Genomic DNA, 19,166 nt, shown 5'->3' with positions numbered 1-19,166 from the left:
CCTTTCTCCTTTGTGTAAAACAAGAGACTGGCAGATACCTGACTAATGGTTTCGTAAGATTTCTGTTCTCTACATTTATTTCAAACTTCTATTTCATGATCTTTACCTTGCCAAATGAGAGTGTGTTGGGTCCCCAAGATTTTTATTCTTTCAAAAATCAGGATTATCCTACCACTTAGCACCTAAGCACCCAGCAGTTGTTTCCCTTGGCGAACGTGAGTGACTATGTGCCTGAGTTCTTAAACCACCCCCATGAAAGGTACGGCACAGCTCCTGGTTCTCCTAAACTTGATAAAGTTCAGGAAACCTCAGAATGCAAACAGATGAAGAGATCTGCCCCCAAAGGAGCTACTGGTCTAAAGCCTGTCACCTGGGGCGCCTGGGTGGCGCAGTCGGTTAAGCGTCCGACTTCAGCCAGGTCACGATCTCGCGGTCCGTGAGTTCGAGCCCCGCGTCGGGCTCTGGGCTGATGGCTCGGAGCCTGGAGCCTGTTTCCGATTCTGTGTCTCCCTCTCTCTCTGCCCCTCCCCCGTTCATGCTCTGTCTCTCTCTGTCCCAAAAATAAATAAACGTTGAAAAAAAAAAAAAAAAAAAATTTTTTTAAAGCCTGTCACCTTTGACAACACGGCAGCAAAACGCACAAGATGGAGTCTGGAGCACAGTAACATTCTGTATGTGAATTTCAAAGCCTACTACAGCCTCACTCTAAAGTGACCCCTGGGGACAGAGTCAGCAGACCGTTCACACCAGGACGAGTGTCCTAACAAGGCCTGGGCAGGTGTCCTCTAGAGGACCAGGCCACTGCAGGGACTCCTGACACCTCAGGTAGGACTGAACCAATTTCAACTCCCTTTCATTTCTCTGTTCTGGATTATTGTGGATGTCAATAATGTGGGTGTCAGTTGGAGATCCACCTGGTACCTATGCCAGACAAAGGTCCATCCGTAAGTCCTTCATTTGCAGGACAAGGTTAGGAGAGCATATACAGTTCACTAGTTTACAATTCTAAATAAATGCTGAGATTCCACAGTCACCTGGTATCATTTCTCTTGAGGTTCATTTAAATGGGTTAACTACCGGCTTCTCTACTGCAAAGCCCTATGGGTACAGCACCTAAATGAGGCTGACTAGAGCTCCCTAGTCCCCCCCACCCAGCCCCCCACCTCATTCCTAATCATAAACAGGTATGGATAGTTAAGACCAGACTATGCTGAGATCACTAATTTTTAAGTTCCTCTAAATCTGTTTGCTTATTCTGTTATCTCCCAAGCCAAGAAGATTTAGTCATTGTCAACGTATTAGCATTTCAGAGACACGCCAGAACACCACCAAATAATATTTGTGGAATCTATCATTTCTGGCTTGAGACAGACATTTCTGAATTCACCTAATGCAACTTATGTAGCAGAGAAAAAAAATCTACGCTTTCATTAACTCTCTGAGGATAATTAAATTTCATGTCTCCCATGAAGTGTGATAAGGACACACAAATTTTTCAGAAGAAGTTAAAAAGGCAACTAAAGAATTACGTTTCATTTCCAAATGCTTACTCTTACATACTCATAATTTTCCACACAGAACGCATATCTGGTGGGATTTTATGAGTAAAACCAAAACAAAATCGAAATACAAGGTATACCCTGGCAGTGGTTTTCAACACAATCATCAAAAAAAGCAGTTCTAAAAAAAAAAAAAAAAAAAAAAAAAAAAAGCAGTTCTGAGTTTTTATTTTCTAAGTTGGAGAACTTTGAAAGAAAAAAAAAGGGAAGAAAGGAGACAAAAAGAAGTTTTATGGCTGATGCCTGGGTGTCTAATCTATCAATTTAACTATTTACAATGGGAAGATTAAAGGTGGCTAGATTTTACTTCGCATTACATACAGTCACAGATAAAATCTGAGTCTATGCTCCCAAGAGAAGTCTGAACTAAATCAGATGGGAAAAGGAACCTATCTTCACGATCAGGTCCAATAAACTATAGCCTGTGGCCCACATCCAGCCTGCCACTTAGCTTTGCAAATAAAGTTTTATTGGAATACACTTACATCTATTCATTTGTGTATTGTTTAGGACTGCTTTCGCCCTACAATAGTGGAATTGAGTAGTTTTGAGACAGAATGTACACTCCAAAGATGAAGACATTTACTACCTCAGTGTTTACAAAAAAAGTTTGCTGACCCTTGTTCAAGATGATTACAGAAGGCCATACACCACACAAAAATGCTCGAGATTATGATAAAGTATTACTTCCAAATAAAGTACATCATTTCTAGTTATTTACGTATGTTAATTACGAATCTAGACTAAGGCAAAATAATTGCACATATTTATTTTCCACTTTCTTATTCTACATATATAACCACTGCACATCAGTTTCCCAGAAAGCTCTATATCCTCTTAAAACCTAAGATTTATCAGGCAATCTATTACCCAGAAATATGCTATAACAGATCATAAAGAAATACCATTAATGAGCTATAAATACACTTTAACTGTGAATTTTAGATGTATTCACATATTCATACATGAAGGCAATAAACTTTAAAATATTAGTATTAGCAAAGGTACAATAAGCAATTCTAATGAGTAATTTTCCAACTTAAGGAACCAACTTTCTACTCCATTTGAGACACAGGCATTAGTTATAATCATCCAAAGTCAGTTATTTGAGATAGGAACATTTTTACAAATATCAATTTGAAGTATAACAGTGTGTCCCATCAAATGCATGATACCTAAAAACTGCCATGATTTCTGCAGACTATTGACTGAGTACTTACATGAATACATATCTCATAGTCAATATAAGAATGCCAAAAGTCCTCCTTCTGAATCCGAGGATCTCGAACCCAGACGCTTACAAATTCCTGTAAAGGCATCATAAACAAAGGAATATGTTTCAGAATCGCAAGCAGGGCTGGAAAGAAGAGAGAAGCACACAGTACTGGAACAAAACTGAAATGAGCGTGGTTGTTCATTCTTTAAAAAACAAGAAGTAAAGCTAATGAATCAGGCACTGTGGGAAGTCCAAGAGCATTTCTGCCACAAATGGAATTTTTAAAATGGTGTAAATCCAACCTGGGGGTCCTTCTAGGGAGTCTTACAGGTTAATGAAGACCGTAAGAAAGTAACTGATGTGTCATTTTGAATCGTGAAATATGTTCAGATTTTTCTCAAATCTTACTTTTCTTTCTTTTTTTCACTTTCTTTACAGCAGCCATTTCTTACTTTTTTCATCTCCCTCCGTTAAAACCATAGGCCCTGGGGCACCTGGGTGACTCAGTCAGTTGAGCGTCTGACTTCGGCTCAGGTCATGATCTCGCAGTTCGTGAGTTCGAGCCCTCAAATTCGGGCTCACTGCTGTCAGCCTGTCAGTATAGAGCCCGCTTCAGATCCTCTGTACCCCTCTCTCTGCCCCTCCCCCTCTTGCGCTCCCCCCAAATATAAATAAAAACAAATAAGTGAAATAAAAAAACTATAGGCCCTACCTGATAAATCACTTCCTAGAAGAAAATAAAAGAGTGGCAAAGGACATGTGATAAGCAAGCAACGGAAGATGAAAATGACTTTCTATGTACCCCACCTTCATGAGAATAAGTAGCAATAACTTAGAAAGATGAACCCCTTAAAAAAAAAAAAAAAAAAAAGAAAGATGAACCCCTTTTACCCAATACTTTTCTATTTTTTTAAATACACTTTCCCATATAGTAAATAATTTCCCCTTCTTAATAACCTCATGTTATAAGTAAAAAGAGATGTTAAAAAAAATACCTAGTAGACAATCTTGTTCCTTTCAAAAGATAACAAAAATTGGAAATACAGGGTAAAATTTAAAACACAATGCTTTCCAAAAAGTGCTCTTTACTAAATATTCTTAGTATAAAAATATGACATCATATACAACAAACGATTATTATGTTTGGCATGATAAATCTGAAAGTTTTTTTTTTTTTAATTTTTTTTTCCAACGTTTATTTATTTTTGGGACAGAGAGAGACAGAGCATGAATGGGGGAGGGGCAGAGAGAGAGGGAGACACAGAATCGGAAACAGGCTCCAGGCTCTGATCCATCAGCCCAGAGCCTGACGCGGGGCCCGAACTCACGGACCGCGAGATCGTGACCTGGCTGAAGTCGGACGCTTAACCGACTGCGCCACCCAGGTGCCCCCTGAAAGTATTAATTTATTCACTTGGTGATCACAAATTTGCTAACTGAATTTTTAAATCTTATTACTTATTTTTAAAGATTTCATTTTTAAGTAAGCTCTACACTGAATGTGGGGCTCAAACCCACAACCCGAAGATTAAGAGTTGCACGCTCCAATTCAGCCAGCCAGGTGCCCCAAATTCTTTCTAAAGATCTTATTTTTAGATAATCTCTATACCCAACATAGAGCTCAAACTCACAACCCCAAGATCAAGAGTTGCATGCTCTACCGACTGAACCAGCCAGGCACCCCAATTCAATTTATTTTTTTAATTTTCTTAAGTTTATGTATTTATTTTGAGAGAGAAAACACGAGTGAGGTGGGGAGGGGCAGAGAGAAAGGGAGAGAATCCTAAGCAGCTCTATGCTGTTAGCACAAAGCCCAATGTGGGGCTCCATCCCACGGACTGTGAGATCATAACCTGAGCCGAAGCTGGATGCTTAACTGACTGTGCCACCCAAGTGCCCCAAATTTAATTTTATTTTAAATATTTCAACTTTTTATCTAAAAAGGGTGGGCATCAAAGCTGAAATCTTAGGCTTCTGTTACTGCTTTGTGCTGGCACATCTGAGAGGCAGGCTCTGAATGTTTGTAGAGCAGAAGCAGAAGAGAGATGATGGTGTTTTCTGGACAGAGTACCTCTATTCTGTTACACAGATCATAAAATGATCATTTTTCAGCCCAGGGCATTTTTTAAAAAGGCGAAAAAAAACAGCTCACATTCCCTTTTGACACCTATGAAGTTTCACCTTTTTTAAAATTTTTTGTTAACGTTTATTCATTTTTGAGAGACACAGAGAGAGAGAGTGCAAGCAGGGGAAGAGGAGAGAGAGAGGGACACGCAGAATCCAAAGCAGCTCCAGGCTCTGAGCTGTCAGCACAGAGCCCGACCCGGGGCTTGAACCCACAGTCCAGACCGCAAGATCATGACCTGAGCCGAAGTGGGACGCCCAAACGACTGAGCCACCCAGGTGCCCCTCAAATTTCACCTTCTAAGGCAACATACACTTTGTTCTTGAATTTGAGACTTCTGCCCCACTGCCTGCCCAAAGGATACAGGGATTATGAGTTAATCTTCCCAAAAGTCTTACTTTAAAAGCTTTTCTTTATGTATTAAGTCATTTAGAAGACAGATAATAAAAATAAGACAACATAGTGATGCTCTTTTGGCCATTATTTCTCAAACCCCCTTTTTTAAAGTTTATTTTTATTTATTTTAAGAGAGAGAGCAAGTGGGGGAGAGGCAGAGAGTGAGGGAGACAATCCCAAGCAGGCTCCATGCTGTCAGCACAGAGCCTGACGTGAGTTGCAAACTCACCAACCGTGAGCTCATGACCCAAACTGAAATCAAGAGTCAGACACTTAACCAACTGAGCCACCCAGGCGCCTCTCAAAAGTACTTTCTAAATTGTAAGAGAAACTGTTCAGAGATGGAAACTGAAACAAACCCAGGCACCCTGCCCTTAGTCTAACTGTCATTTCCGTCTCCTGTGAGTGTGTGTGTGTGTGTGTGTGTGTGTGTGTGTGTGTGTGTGTGTGTGTAACTCATTTCCCTGCAGTACTTTTCACACACCCAGAGCTCTTAATGGACTAATCATCAATGAATCAATGAACAGAAGGGAAAATAGGTTAGGAAGAGAAGACCAGAATCCAAAGCAGACCACATTTATCTTTCCAAACCATGCACCTCCCCCCTCCCCCCCCCACACACACTTAGGGCTGCATTCTGGCTTTCATGGGCCTTGGGGACTTTTGCCTTCATGAGACCTTTCTGCCACATACACCAAAAAAAAAAAAAAATCAAAAATCATACTTTATAACCACACTGACATAAAGAGGAATATATTAATATTATATATTAAAACCTTTCATTTGACCTGAAAGTTCATTTTATTTTTCTGGTTTAAAAGGAAATTAAAACATTTTCAGTGGCCGACCAACACATGAAAAAATGCTCCACATCACTCATCATCAGGGAAATACAAGTCCAAACCACAATGAGATACCACCCTGACAGCTGTCAGAATGGCTAACATTAACAACTCAGGCAACAACAGATGTTGGCGAGGATGCGGAGAAAGGATCTCTCTTGCACTGCTGGTGGGAATGCAAACTGGTGCAGCCACTCTGGAAAACAGTATGGAGGTTCCTCAATAAATTAAAAATAGAACTACCCTATGACCCAGTAATTGCACTAGTAGGTATTTATCCAAGGGATACAGGTGTGCTGTTTCGAAGGGGCACATGCACCCCCATGTTTATAGCAGCACTATTGACAACAGCCAAAGTATGGAAAGAGCCCAAATGTCCATCGATGGATGAATGGATAAAGAAGAGGTGGTATCTATCTATCTATCTATCTATCTATCTATCTATCTATCTATATACAATGGGGTATTACTCAGCGATCAAAAAGAATGAAATCTTGCCATTCGCAACTACATGGATGGACCTAGAGGGTATTATGCTAAGCGAAATTAGTCAGCGAAAGACAAATATCATACGACCTCACTCATAGGAGAACTTTAAGACACCAAACAGAAGAACATAAGGGAAGGGAAGCAAAGATAATATAAAAACAGGGAGGGGGACAAAACATAAGAGACTCTTAAATATGGAGAACAGACAGAGGGTTTACTGGAGGGGTTGTGGGAGGGGGGGATGGGCTAAATGGGTAAGGGGCATTAAGGAATCTACCCCTGAAATCATTGTTGCACTATACGCTAACTAACTTGGATGTAAATTAAAAAAAAAAATTAAAACGTCTTCATGTTTTAATGAAAACCCCTAAAAGCAGTGTGGGCCTTGATCACCACTATGCCTACACTGAGCAAGGCAGGACATTGATAACAGCAGGCAAGGTTATTGTGCATGCCCCCACTCCATCCCACCACCACCCTACAGCCAGAAGGCACCCAGTCATCAGGTCACATGTGGGCCATGAGCCCTCACAGGGTGCTGGCAACTCCACTTTTCCACTGGAGAGGCCGAAGTTCTTGAATATACCAAAAGGGGAATTAAATATTTCCAACAGCTCAATGTTCTGTATTTTTTTTCAAATGTTTATTTTTGAGAAAGAGAGAGAGAGAGAGCACGCTATGCACACTAGCTAGGGAGGGGCGGGGGGGGGGGAACAGAGGATCAAAGCAGGCTCTGCACTGACAGCAGAGAGCCTGCTGTGGGGCTCGTACCCACAAACTGTGAGACCGTGACCTGAGCTGAAGTCGGACACTTAGCTGACTAAGCCACCCACGTGCCCTTCAGTGTTCTATATTAATAGCAGAAGATATGCACCTGTTACTGAAATAGTGGGTCTCTACACAGACTACACAAAAATGAAAAGAAAAGGAAATCCATTTGTCAATGTGCTACAAACTTGTGATTAAAAAAATCTAAACTAAAACTATAAAACCCACAATCACTACAGTGTCACAACGCCCCTGACCACTCAACATTCTATTAATCGATGATGGTAGCAATGACAAATAGTTCTGGGAAAAAAAGGGGGGCTTTTATTTCCCCCCACTATTTGCTTGCTACAGCCCAACCGTTAACATGTAAGCTTTGAGTAACATGTCCCGTTTCATGGAAAGAGCACTGAATTTATGGTCACAAGACTAGGGATAAATTCTGGTTCACTGCATTCTAAATTATGAACTTATTCACTGAGCCTCTGTTTCCACATCTGGAAAATGGGAATAATGCCTGTTCGAACAATATCCCAGCTATTTGTTACGAGTATCAAATTATAAAACACCAGTGGAAACCCTGGGAAGTTTTTCATTAAGTACTACATGAAGGTAAAGTATTATTACACAGAAAGGAAAATGCTTATAATAAACCCAAAGCATTGAGACCTTCCCACAGACACTGGAAATAAAAAATTAAGCTAAACCAATTGTATGTGTTTCTTAAAGTACAAAAAATTATTAATTTAAGAACCCAGCAGCAAACACGCTAACACTGTAATTTTTCAGCAAAACTCAGACTGACCTAAGGATTTCACAGTACTCGCTCAGAGCAAGCGCCTCATAATATTTATATAAGGGATGGACAGCATAATGAAAAATTACAGTAAAAAAGTCTTTTCTTCATCTCAATGGGTTGGAATTCTCAGACTCTGCTATTATTGTTACTTATTAAAGTCTACTCTTTACATAGGGAAGGACATGTTGAATACATATTCTAAAACTTTGCTGGGGGAAAAAAAAGTCTTGTAAGAGCAGCAATGCATTAATGTTTATTTATTTTTGACCGGGGTGGGGGGGGGTGCAGAGAGAGAGGGAGACAGGGAATCCGAGCGGAACCCAACATGGGGCTTGAACCCATGAACCGTGAGATCATGACTTGAGGGCAAATCAAGGATCAGACACTTAGCCTACTGAGCCACTCGGGCCCCCCAGGAACAGCAATGCATTTTAAATGCACATTTAAAGTCAACTATGGTGCTAAAACTCCAAATATTTTTTCAATCTTGGAAATTTTTAACTTGGTAGGAGGGCTAAATATCCCTATTCTTTTGTGGATGGTGAGCTCTTCCCTTCTCACTCTCTTAAACATCGCTAGGGCCCTGAGAGCCACCCCCAGCTGCTGTCTTTCACACCCAGATGCACTTCCAGGATGATCTCATGCAAAAACATATGCTTTCGAGCACCCAGCAGGAGCTGATGATTCCATCCCCAGCCCAGCCTGGGCGTCTCTCCACATCTCCAGCCTCTTGCCTAGAAGTCTCACGAGCACAGAGTCTATACCATTGCCACACACCCCATCCTGCTCCCCCATCTCATCTCCAGCAACCCCGCCCGAAACGCAATTATGCCAGACTTCGCCTGCACCCAGTTCATCCCCCACACTAAGACAAGAATGGCCCCAACGCACACATCTGGGGATGTCACTTTCCTGCTAAAAGTCCTTCAAAACCTGCGCCATAATTTTCAAGATCAAGTTCAGACTCCTTAGGTAGCACAACATGATTTTCACTCTACTCATGGCCAAAGGCAAAACAAAGGTCGCCTACATGACATGCCAGTCCAGCCCTCCATGCCTTTGAACATACTGTTCCCTCTGCCTGGACTGCGATCCCTACCCTACTTTCCGCTTTCTTCATCATCATCTTCCTCTAGCCTTCATGGTCTGCTAACTCCAATTCTTCTTTCAAAATGCAACTCAGTCTCTGGAAATCCTGCAGTTCACTCAGTCTGATTCATCTGACCCTCCTCCGAGCCCCTAACACCTCCGGGCACATCCTGGGCACTGTCCCTACTTGCCACAGCTTACTGTGCTGTGATACCTGTAGGTCCCCTCTGTAGGACACTGAGGTCCTTCAGGGTAGCCCAGGCTGTCACAGCCGACCTGGGCGCCTGGCACAGCCAATGCATTCCATTAATATCACCTAATGAATAAATGAATGCCTGCAGGAATGAATGAACTGCCTTCGGGAAAAAAACAAGATCCAACCTGAACTGGAATAAAATCCTCATCCGCTTGTGTTCTTGGACTCCGTGAATTAATGAGAAGTTATTTAGCAGCTGGTCTAAAGTTTATCTTAATTTACCAAACCCCTTCCTCTAAGGGTGTGCCAATTAACAGCATATGGCTACGCGAGCAATGTTTAAGATCTATGAGAACAAACTGTTTTCGAGCACCCTAAAGAACCCTAGAAGCACCTATTTACATAGAAATAATTGAAAATCATTCTGATAGCTTCAATAACTTGGGTCCCCGAAGACCTGTGCCAGACGACAATTTGTTTGCCTAGTTGGAGTTAAAATATGTACTTGAAAGTAATAAAAGTACATTTATTTTAAAATATTCTATAATTCAGATGGGCCTCCCCTCCCCCACCCCGCAATTAGTAGGAATTAGTGAAGTTTCGCCATACTTCCAGCTATGAATAGCACACCCAGGAAGCCAAGGTTCACCTATAATCTCTTAATTAGACGCATCCCTCACGATGCTGCCCACCATCCTTCAAAGGAATGTTGACAGCTTGTCAGCTGCAGAGGACAGTTCCGAGTTCCACACCTACAATCATATGGATTTCCTCTGAAAATTGCTTCAGCAGCAGCAGTCAGTCAATTTAATAACCTTATTAAACACTTTAATGACTTCTTGGGCCTAATGACTGTATCTAGTGTGGAGGAAGAAGCCAGGCAGAGTAGAATTAAAAATTTAAACTAACTGATCCCTACTGTTCTCCATGTGGGAAAAGGCTTCTGAAGAAAGAGAGACTGCTAGACTCTTTGAAAATCTAATTCCTGTGTTCTCTTATAACAATCGCTCTTTGATTGTAATGCATCCTGTCCCCCACCACCACTGCCCCAGGTTCAACCTTTGTCTATTTACTCGTCTACCTTGTCTTCTCTTCCTTAGCCCTGATAGGAGATGAAATTAACAATAAAAATAACTGTATTATATAGAGCACTGTGACAAGCGTTTTACATATGTTTTTCTTTAATCTTTACAACAATTCTAAGGAAGCGGTCAACTAATTATCTGTCCCATTTTACAGATAAGGAAAGTAAGGCTTCTAAAGCTTAAGCAACTGGCCCAAAGCCAAACAGCCAACAGGCTGAGCTATTGGCCATTTCAATATTCAAGCTCAAAGCTTGTGCTCTCAAACATTCTATCTAGCGGTACTTTTGGCAATGATAAATCTCAGATTATTTCCATCTTCTCTGTAATTATTTTGGAGGGAAAAAATTATCTTTGTTGCTCTTAGCCAATATCAGTTCAAACGACATGCTCTTCTCAAAGGCTTTCTATTCCATTTTTATATTTCTAGCCCCAAGCACAGTAGTAGCACATAGTAAGTCCTCATGAAATGTTTGAAAATTAATCAAACAACTGATTACAGAGATGACTCAAAAACAAAGAATGTAGATTCTGTATGCTGAAAATTACAAGATGCAGTTGAAAGAAATCAAAGAAGTCTACACTTCTCTGTATATGTCTACATAAGTATATGTCTGTACTGCGTTCATGTATTGAAAGACTCAACACAGTAAAGAGATCAGTTCTCTCCAAACTGATCTATGGGTTTAATGCAATTCCTGTATAAATCCCAGTAAGATTTTCTGAAGACACAGATGAGATTCTTCTAAAATTTACATGGAAAGGGACAGACCCTAGAATAGCCAAAACAATTTTGAAAAAGTACAAAAGAGTGAAAAGAATCCCCCTGCTGCAGTAATCAAGACAGTACAGTATTGGGAGAGGTACACAGATCGACAGAACAGAACAGAAAACCCCGAAATAGACCTATACAGGGATGTCCAACTAACTTTTGACAAACATGTAAAAACAATTCAATGAAGGGGGGCGCCTGGGTGGCTCAGTCGGTTAAGCGTCCGACTTCGACTCAGGTCATGATCTCGCGGTTTGTGAATTTGAGCCCCGCATCAGGCTCTGTGCTGACAGCCCGGAGCCTGGGGCCTGCTTCAGATTCTGTGTCTCCCCTTCTCTCTGCCCCTCCCCTGCTCACGCTCTGTCTCTCTCTGTTTCTCAATAATAAATAAACAAAAAAAAATATTTTTTAAATAAAAAAACAATCCAATGAAGTATAGACAGCCTTTAAACAAGTGGCTCTGCAGCAATTAGACATCAACAGGCCCAAGATGAACTTTGACCTGACCCTTGCACCTTCCACATAAATTAATTCAAATGGATCATATATTTAAATGTAAACACAGGGGCGCCTGGGTGGCTCAGTCGCTTAAGCGTCAGACTTCGCTCAGGTCATGATCTCACGGTCTGTAGGTTCGAGCCTTGCGTCGGGCTCTGTGCTGACAGCTCAGAGCCTGGAGACCATTTCGGATTCTGTGTCTCCCTCTCTCTGCCCCTCCCCCGTTCATGCTCTGTCTCTCTCTGTCTCAAAAATAAATAAACATTAAAAAAAATTAAAAATAAATAAATAAATAAATAAATAAATAAATAAATAAATGTAAACACAAAACCATAAAACAGTTAGGAAAAAATATGAGAAAATCTTTGGGTCCTAGGCGTAGATGAAGAGTTCATCGACTCGATACCAAAAGGATAATACACATAAGGAAATGGTTATACAGTGGACCTCACCAAAACTAAAAAACCTTTCCTCTGCAAAAGACCCTGAAAAGAAGTTGAAAAGACAAATGACAGACTAGAAGAAAATATCTGCAAATCACACATCCTTCAAAGGACTTGTACCTAGAACATATAAAGAACTCTCAAAACTCAACATTTATGTGGCACCTGGGTGGCTCAGTAGGTTAAGCGTCTGACTCCTGATTTCAGCTCAGGTCATGATCTCAGGTTTCTGAGTCTGAGCCCCACATCAGGCTCTGTACTGACCACAAGGAGCCTGCTTGGGATTCTTCCTCTCCTCTCTCTCTGTCCCTCCCCACACAAGCTCTCTCGGTCTTTCTCAAAATAAATAAATAAACTTAAAAAAACAAAAACAAAATTCAACATTAAAAAAAAAAATTAAGAATTCGATTAGCAAATAGGCAAAACACACACAGAGACCTTTCATCAAGGACATACAGATGGCAAACAAGGACATGAAAAGTGGTATAACATCCTTAGCCACTAGGAAATGCAAATCACCACCATAATGTGACATCACAGCACCTACCAGTTTCTGGGGGTGTTATCCCTATAGTTTATGTTAGCCATTTTGATAGGTTTGGGTTTGTTTTTTTTTTAATTATTTTCACTGTAGCCTAGCTTTGTAGTACAGGAAGCATAACCTTGTGCTAATTGTAAGAATATTTACTCAGAGGGGCGCCTGGGTGGCTCAGTCGGTTGAGCGTCCGACTTCGGCTCAGGTCACGATCTCGCGGTCCGCGAGTTCGAGCCCCACGTCGGGCTCTGGGCTGATGGCTCAGAGCCTGGAGCCTGCTTCCGATTCTGTGTCTCCCTCTCTCTCTGCCCCTCCCCCGTTCATGCTCTGTCTCTCTTTGTCTCAAAAATAAATAAATGTTAAAAAAAATTTTTTTTTAAATAAAAAAAAAAAAGAATATTTACTCAGAGTACAAAAAGACAAGTAGGGACAAAAGCTAATAAATCAGAACCTCTAAGTGCTAATGAAGAGTAATTTTTCATAGCCTTGATGAGAATTTTCTATCACAAAAATGAAAACTTGTTTCATTATGTGTTCACTTTCTCAGGACTTTTTTTTTTCCTATTCCAAAGTATGTTTTACATGCTTATGTGTTTAAACTAAGGATTCATTCATATATTCATTCATTCATTCATTCAACTAAAGAACATGGGACTCTGTGCTAGGCACTGTTCTAACTTGTAGAATTTAACCAATGTCTTATTCACCAGTGTTCTGTCAGGACTCTCACATAACAATCTCAAAACTAATATTTAACCCATTTTGCACACTACATTCTTTACAAATAACGAGCTTGAAAGGCAGAAGGAATGCATCAAGTGAGCTTCCTATTTCCTAATAACAGTTATGACAAATCACCTAAAGGAATACTACAAGGGATGTTACTTTCTACTTTATAGCTTGGAGGGTGTTTAAATGCCATGCTCTGGCAGTTTTGAATGATGATTTTTAAGAAAGCTTTTATTACTTTAGGAGAAATAACCATGGATAAGATTCACTTAGACCTGCCTTTTGTATGACTTATAACAGTTCGTGATGTTGCAAGCTTTTTTATACAAGTAGGGTTCAAAATTAAGGAGAGTTGCCTTTTGTATCTTGTAATACATTAGGAAAAGTGCAGTGGGAAAAAACTCATCTTTTGCAGTAAGAAGTAATTGCCAACCTGTATTAAACTATACCACAGGACACAATCAGGAAAATCCAGTTTGTGAAAATCTCTACTGAACAAAAAGATGTAGTTTCTTCAACAAATTACAAAAGGGGAAAAAGGCAGAATAACAGACTGTAAGCAAAACAGTAACTAAATGCAATGTGTGGTCCCTATTTGGATCATAATGAGAACTAAATATATACATTCCCCTCCCCAACAGAATCCAAAAAACTTGAACACTGACTGAAGATTTGATGGTATGAAAGAATTAATGCTAATTAGTTAAGGTGTAATAATCTGGTTTGTTCCTAAGAAGGGTCATTTGTTAGAAATGTATACTGAAATATTTACAGATGAAAATACACAACGTCTAGAATTTGTTTCAAAGTAATTCACTGCCTGGTCCTACGAAAAAATGAATATGGGTGGGGGATAGCTTGGTCATGAATGAACAATGTGCTAATTGTTGAATCCTTAGAATAACGTAATGAACCCCGTGTACCTCTCTGCTTTGTGTATGTTTAAAATTTCACAATGAAAAGTTACAATCAGAGAAAGTGAAAGGGAAGAAGGGAGAGAGGAAGGGGGGGGTGGTCATCCTAAGATGACTGCTTTATGAAAAGGAACAAATGTGGCACCTGAAAGTGAAAGCAAGTCAGAAACAGAGACCTAAAATGTTAACCATTTACTCAACATTTATTGACACCATTAACATAATAGCCTAATACTTATCTACCTTAAAAAATAAGATTTTTTCATTCCTATAAAAATAAAACATGTATGTAATTAAAGAGAGATACATAAAATTTCAAACACAGATGAATACACCATGAAAATGAAGTCCCCTACATGTTGGACACCCCGCTTCTTGTCTATTTAGTGAGGACTTTTATAATTTTTATATTATATATAGATATAGAATTGGCATGTGTATGTATATATATTTAATTTTAACACAAATGGGATCATAATATAAATACTGTTTTGTATCTTGCTTTATTTACTGCACGATCTTTTAGAAACCTTTATATGTTGAGCATATATAATTCAATGTAATTTGCTTCAAAAGTGTTAATTTTAGGGGCACCTGGGTGGCTCAGTCAGTTAAGCATCCGACTTCAGATCAGGTTGGGATCTCGTGGTCTGTGGGTTCAAGCCCCGCGTCGGGCTCTGTGCTGACAGCTCAGAGCCTGGAGCCTGCTTCGGATACTGTGTCTCCCTCTCTCTCTGCCCCTGCCCTACTCATGCTTGTCTCTCTCTCTCTCAAAAATACATAATAAAAACATAAAATTTTTAAAAAACAGTAAATAAAAGTGTTAATTTTAGCACAGTTTTGGATATACAGAAAAATCCCCCCTTACCTCACATCCAGTTTTTCCTATTATTATATCACACCACACAGGCAAAGGGAAAAAAAATTTGTTTGGCAGAGTAGGAGAGCGTTGTCTTGTCTTGTCACTTGCCTTCAAAGTCCCCAGCATCACAGGACCCAGGTGGAAGGCCTGCTTATGGGATATTCTTTAATGACATTCGCTGGTTCCAGCCCAGTCAGTTTCCAATCAGTTTCCCAATAACAAAAGTATGCTTTCCTAGAGCGAGCCCAAGAGGTTACCATCAGTCAGCAAAAGCATATCCTGAGCATGTAAATGTTCTGAGGCAACACATCCAAAAGAGCAGCACATCCCTGGCATCTGTCCCTGTAGGGCCCTGTCTCCTCCCTCGGCGGCAGGGTCCTCATGGTCCCCGGAACTCTCCTGGGCCCACTTGGATCCGTTCCATTCAGGGTATCCACTGCCACAGAGCTGAGGATTTATTGCCACTAGGTGTCAATACTGGTAGTTGCCGCTCTACCCAGTATCAAGTATGTACATTTGGAAGAAAAACCCTCATCCTAAAGGTATACATTTCTCAAGGTAGAATTCAGTCATCATGATCCAGGAGAGCAGAGGAGATATACATCCCGTCCCCAACACCTACACCCACAAAAGGGGTTTTGGCCCACCCTTCCAGCCATATCACAGAGGCAGGACTGTCCCATTTACACCACGTGAGCCCTGGGCAGAGGAACAAACCCAGTGCCCTGGAGGGACCAGAATGTGGGACGTCATGAAACACTGTGCAGCAGGAGGGAACTGTTTATCCACACATCACAGAAGAGGAGCTCAACGTGGCAGAGAGCAAGGGCCTTTAGTGATGCAGAAAAGCCAAACTGCTCACTCTGGACATTAGAATAGAAAAAGAACAAAAATGCCTGACTCCACGAAAGACAATCTGAAACACGTTTCCTGACACAGCCACCTGCCTTTTCATTAGGGTACTGGGTTCTGTCTCATTAAACAGAAGAGTTGATTCAGTTGAGTCCACCTAATTATTCTTATTAAAATATGTAACCATAATATTTTAATTGTAAATTAAAGTTGCATGCATGAATGAATCTGAATTCATTTTAATTTTACAATGGCCCAATGCCAGGGCCTTTTTATGGGGAAGATCCATCAGCTTGCATACTGTTCTCCTGGGAATCCAAACCAATGTGCAAATGGAATATGTTTAACTAACAAGGGAAACTCTCGCTCCCTGTTCTCCTCTCTCTAGATTTATTACAATAATAAAGCTATTTTAACAAGAGAGACTAGATTTGGTTACCCACCCCCCACATCTATAAAAAAATTTTTTTTTACCAAACTTCTAGGCTGGCTCTATCAGTTAGGTAGAACCAACATGTCCCTCTTAGGCCATCTGAAGTTTAAACAAAGGTAGTAAATAGGTCTCACTTCATGTGCCAATGTCAAGATTAATTAGGAATGTCTGCTATGGGCACTGAGTGGAAAGTGCTTACACACACACTGATTCCTTGGTCTAGATTCTAGAGCAATCAGTGATACTACATTCAGCCCTTACATATGCAGTCAGGTGGGAAATGAATTATTTCCACTGAACAACAACCAGGCACTAGGATATTGAAAAGCTCAGCCAAAACCTTCTCCACTTCTGACCACACCGACTACAGGTTAGGTGGTGAGGTAAAAATACCTTTTTATAATTGAGGCTTTAGGAAAGCCTCTTCTTGACTTCTAAGCGGAGGCCTGAGGATAAGGAGGAGTTAGCCACTCCACTCAACATGGAGTGAAGTCTGGGGGAGGAGAGATTATCCAAGCAGTGGGGAAAACATCTGTGAAAGCCCAGGGGCCCAGAGGACACAGAGCATTCGAGTCTGCAAAATAAGCTCCAAAATAAGAAGTGAGAAGTGCATCAGGGCAAAGGGAGGCACAGAAGATGAGCTTGGAGAAAGAAGCAGGGTCCAATTATAGAGGGTCTTAGTCACACATTTAGGAGTTTTAACTTTGTTTAAGAGCAATGCCATCAGAAGCCAGGAGATCATTCTGGCCACAGGGAAACAGTGGACTGTCTGAGCAACACTACATTACAATACATCCAGAACCTGGCCCGGCTATGCTTAGTTGTTGCTGACAGAGGCTAACATAAATTTCCAAACATTAAATCTCTCTCTTCTTATCATACTTTTTTCCTTTTCAGTTGAAGGACTTTCTAGTTTAAAATTCCTTAATTTTATGGGGCGCCTGGGTGGCTCAGTTGATTAAACGTCCTCCTGTTGGTTTCAGCTCAGGTCATGATCTCATGGTTTCATGAGTTTGAGCCCCACATCAGGTTCCATGCTGACAGGGCAGAGCCTGCTGGGAGTTTTCTCCCCCTCTCTCCCTGCCCTTCCTTTATTCGCACACACTGTCTCAGTCTCTCTCAAAAAAAAATAAACTTTAAGAAATTACTTTAAAATTCCTTAATATAATAATAATATTATTAATATTATTATTATTATTATTATGTTTATTTATTTTTGAGATAGAGTGAGCATGAGCAGGGTAGGGGCAGAAAGAGAGAGGGACAGAGGATCCAAAGCAGCTTCTGTGCTAAGAGCACAGACAAAGTCAGATGTTTAACCGACTGAGCCACCCAGGCACCCCAATGTTATAATATTATATAATTATTTATAATAAAGGACTTTTGCAAGATCAATAAAACACTTTCTTTATGTAGGTGGTTAAATTATTTTTCGTGTTGTAGTTTTTATTAATTGAAATGCATTTGTAATCAAAATCAAGTGCTTAAGCCAAGTAAAAAAATTTAGAAAATTAAAAATTAAGAAATTTTGGGGGCGCCTGGGTGGCTCAGTCGGTTAAACGTCCAACTTCAACTCAGGTCATGATCTCGCAGTCCGTGAGTTCGAGCCCCGCGTCGGGCTCTGGGCTGATGGCTCAGAGCCTGGAGCCTGCTTCGGATTCTGTGTCTCCCTCTCTCTCTGCCCCTCCCCCGTTCATGCTCTGTCTCTCTCCGTCTCAAAAATAAATAAACGTTAAAAAAAAATTTTTTTTAAAAATTAAGAAATTTTTAAGTAAACCCTCTAATTGGAAAAACAGTCTTTGTTGCTTTCATTGGCAGTTTTCCCCCCTACGAGAACTTTTTTTTTTTTTTTTTGAGAGAGAGCACAGGTGCACACAAGTGGAGGAGGGGCAGAGAGACAGGGAGGAGAGAAAATCCCAAGAAGACTCCAGGATGTCTGTGCAGAGCCCAACACGAGGCTTGGGGCTCAATCCCACGAACCATTATATCATGATCTGAACCAAAACCAAGAGTAAAAAGCTTAACCAGCTGAGCCACCCAGGCACCCTTCTCCCCTAAGAGAACAAGGTTTAAAATGTGCCTTTGGAATGTGCCATCAATCGCATAGTCTCACTCTCTCGGCACTGCCTGCCCAGTGGTCAGGACAATGCAGGTGGTGTAGTGAAGAGTTCACCTCACCCAGAGAGAGGTCTGGCCTCTGCCCTCAGCTACTGGGAGGTGATCTCTAGGCCCCTGGAACATCCTGCCTGACAGGAGTACCTTTGCCTGCCTGGGCTTTGGCCACCAGACAGTCCAACAATGTGCATATGATGGGAGTTCGGTTGTACCAGCTGCAACCTCTGGAGGAAATGGAGACTAAAGATATTAGCCTGACCCCAGGAGGAGTGGAGACTAAAAGGCAGCCACACAGGAGGACGCCCGGGTGGCTCAGTCGGTTAAGCGTCCGACTTTAGTTCGGGTCATGATCTCACGGTTCGTGGGTTCGAGCCCCACATCGGGCTCTGTGCTGACAGCTTAGAGCCTGGAGCCTGCTTCATGAAGATTCTGTATCTCTCTCTCTCTCCCCC

At 41.0% G+C, this 19,166-nt stretch overlaps 1 protein-coding gene across 3 annotated transcripts in view; it reads right to left on the bottom strand.

Moving 5' to 3' along the window:
* The window catches only part of SNX10 (sorting nexin 10), a 75,303-nt gene that overhangs the window by 11,753 nt on the left and 44,384 nt on the right, over positions 1 to 19,166 (bottom strand). For all 3 annotated transcript variants that reach the window (XM_047849354.1, XM_047849352.1, XM_047849353.1), the window contains one exon: positions 2,780 to 2,866. In XM_047849354.1, the coding sequence (XP_047705310.1) occupies positions 2,780 to 2,866 (87 nt within the window). The remainder of the gene's footprint in view (positions 1 to 2,779; positions 2,867 to 19,166) is intronic.

Source organism: Prionailurus viverrinus, chromosome A2 (genome assembly GCF_022837055.1).
Source record: "Prionailurus viverrinus isolate Anna chromosome A2, UM_Priviv_1.0, whole genome shotgun sequence".
Classification (NCBI taxonomy): domain Eukaryota; kingdom Metazoa; phylum Chordata; class Mammalia; order Carnivora; family Felidae; genus Prionailurus; species Prionailurus viverrinus.
Note: the sequence above shows the minus strand (reverse complement) of the source record. Positions and strands in the feature narration are given on the sequence as shown.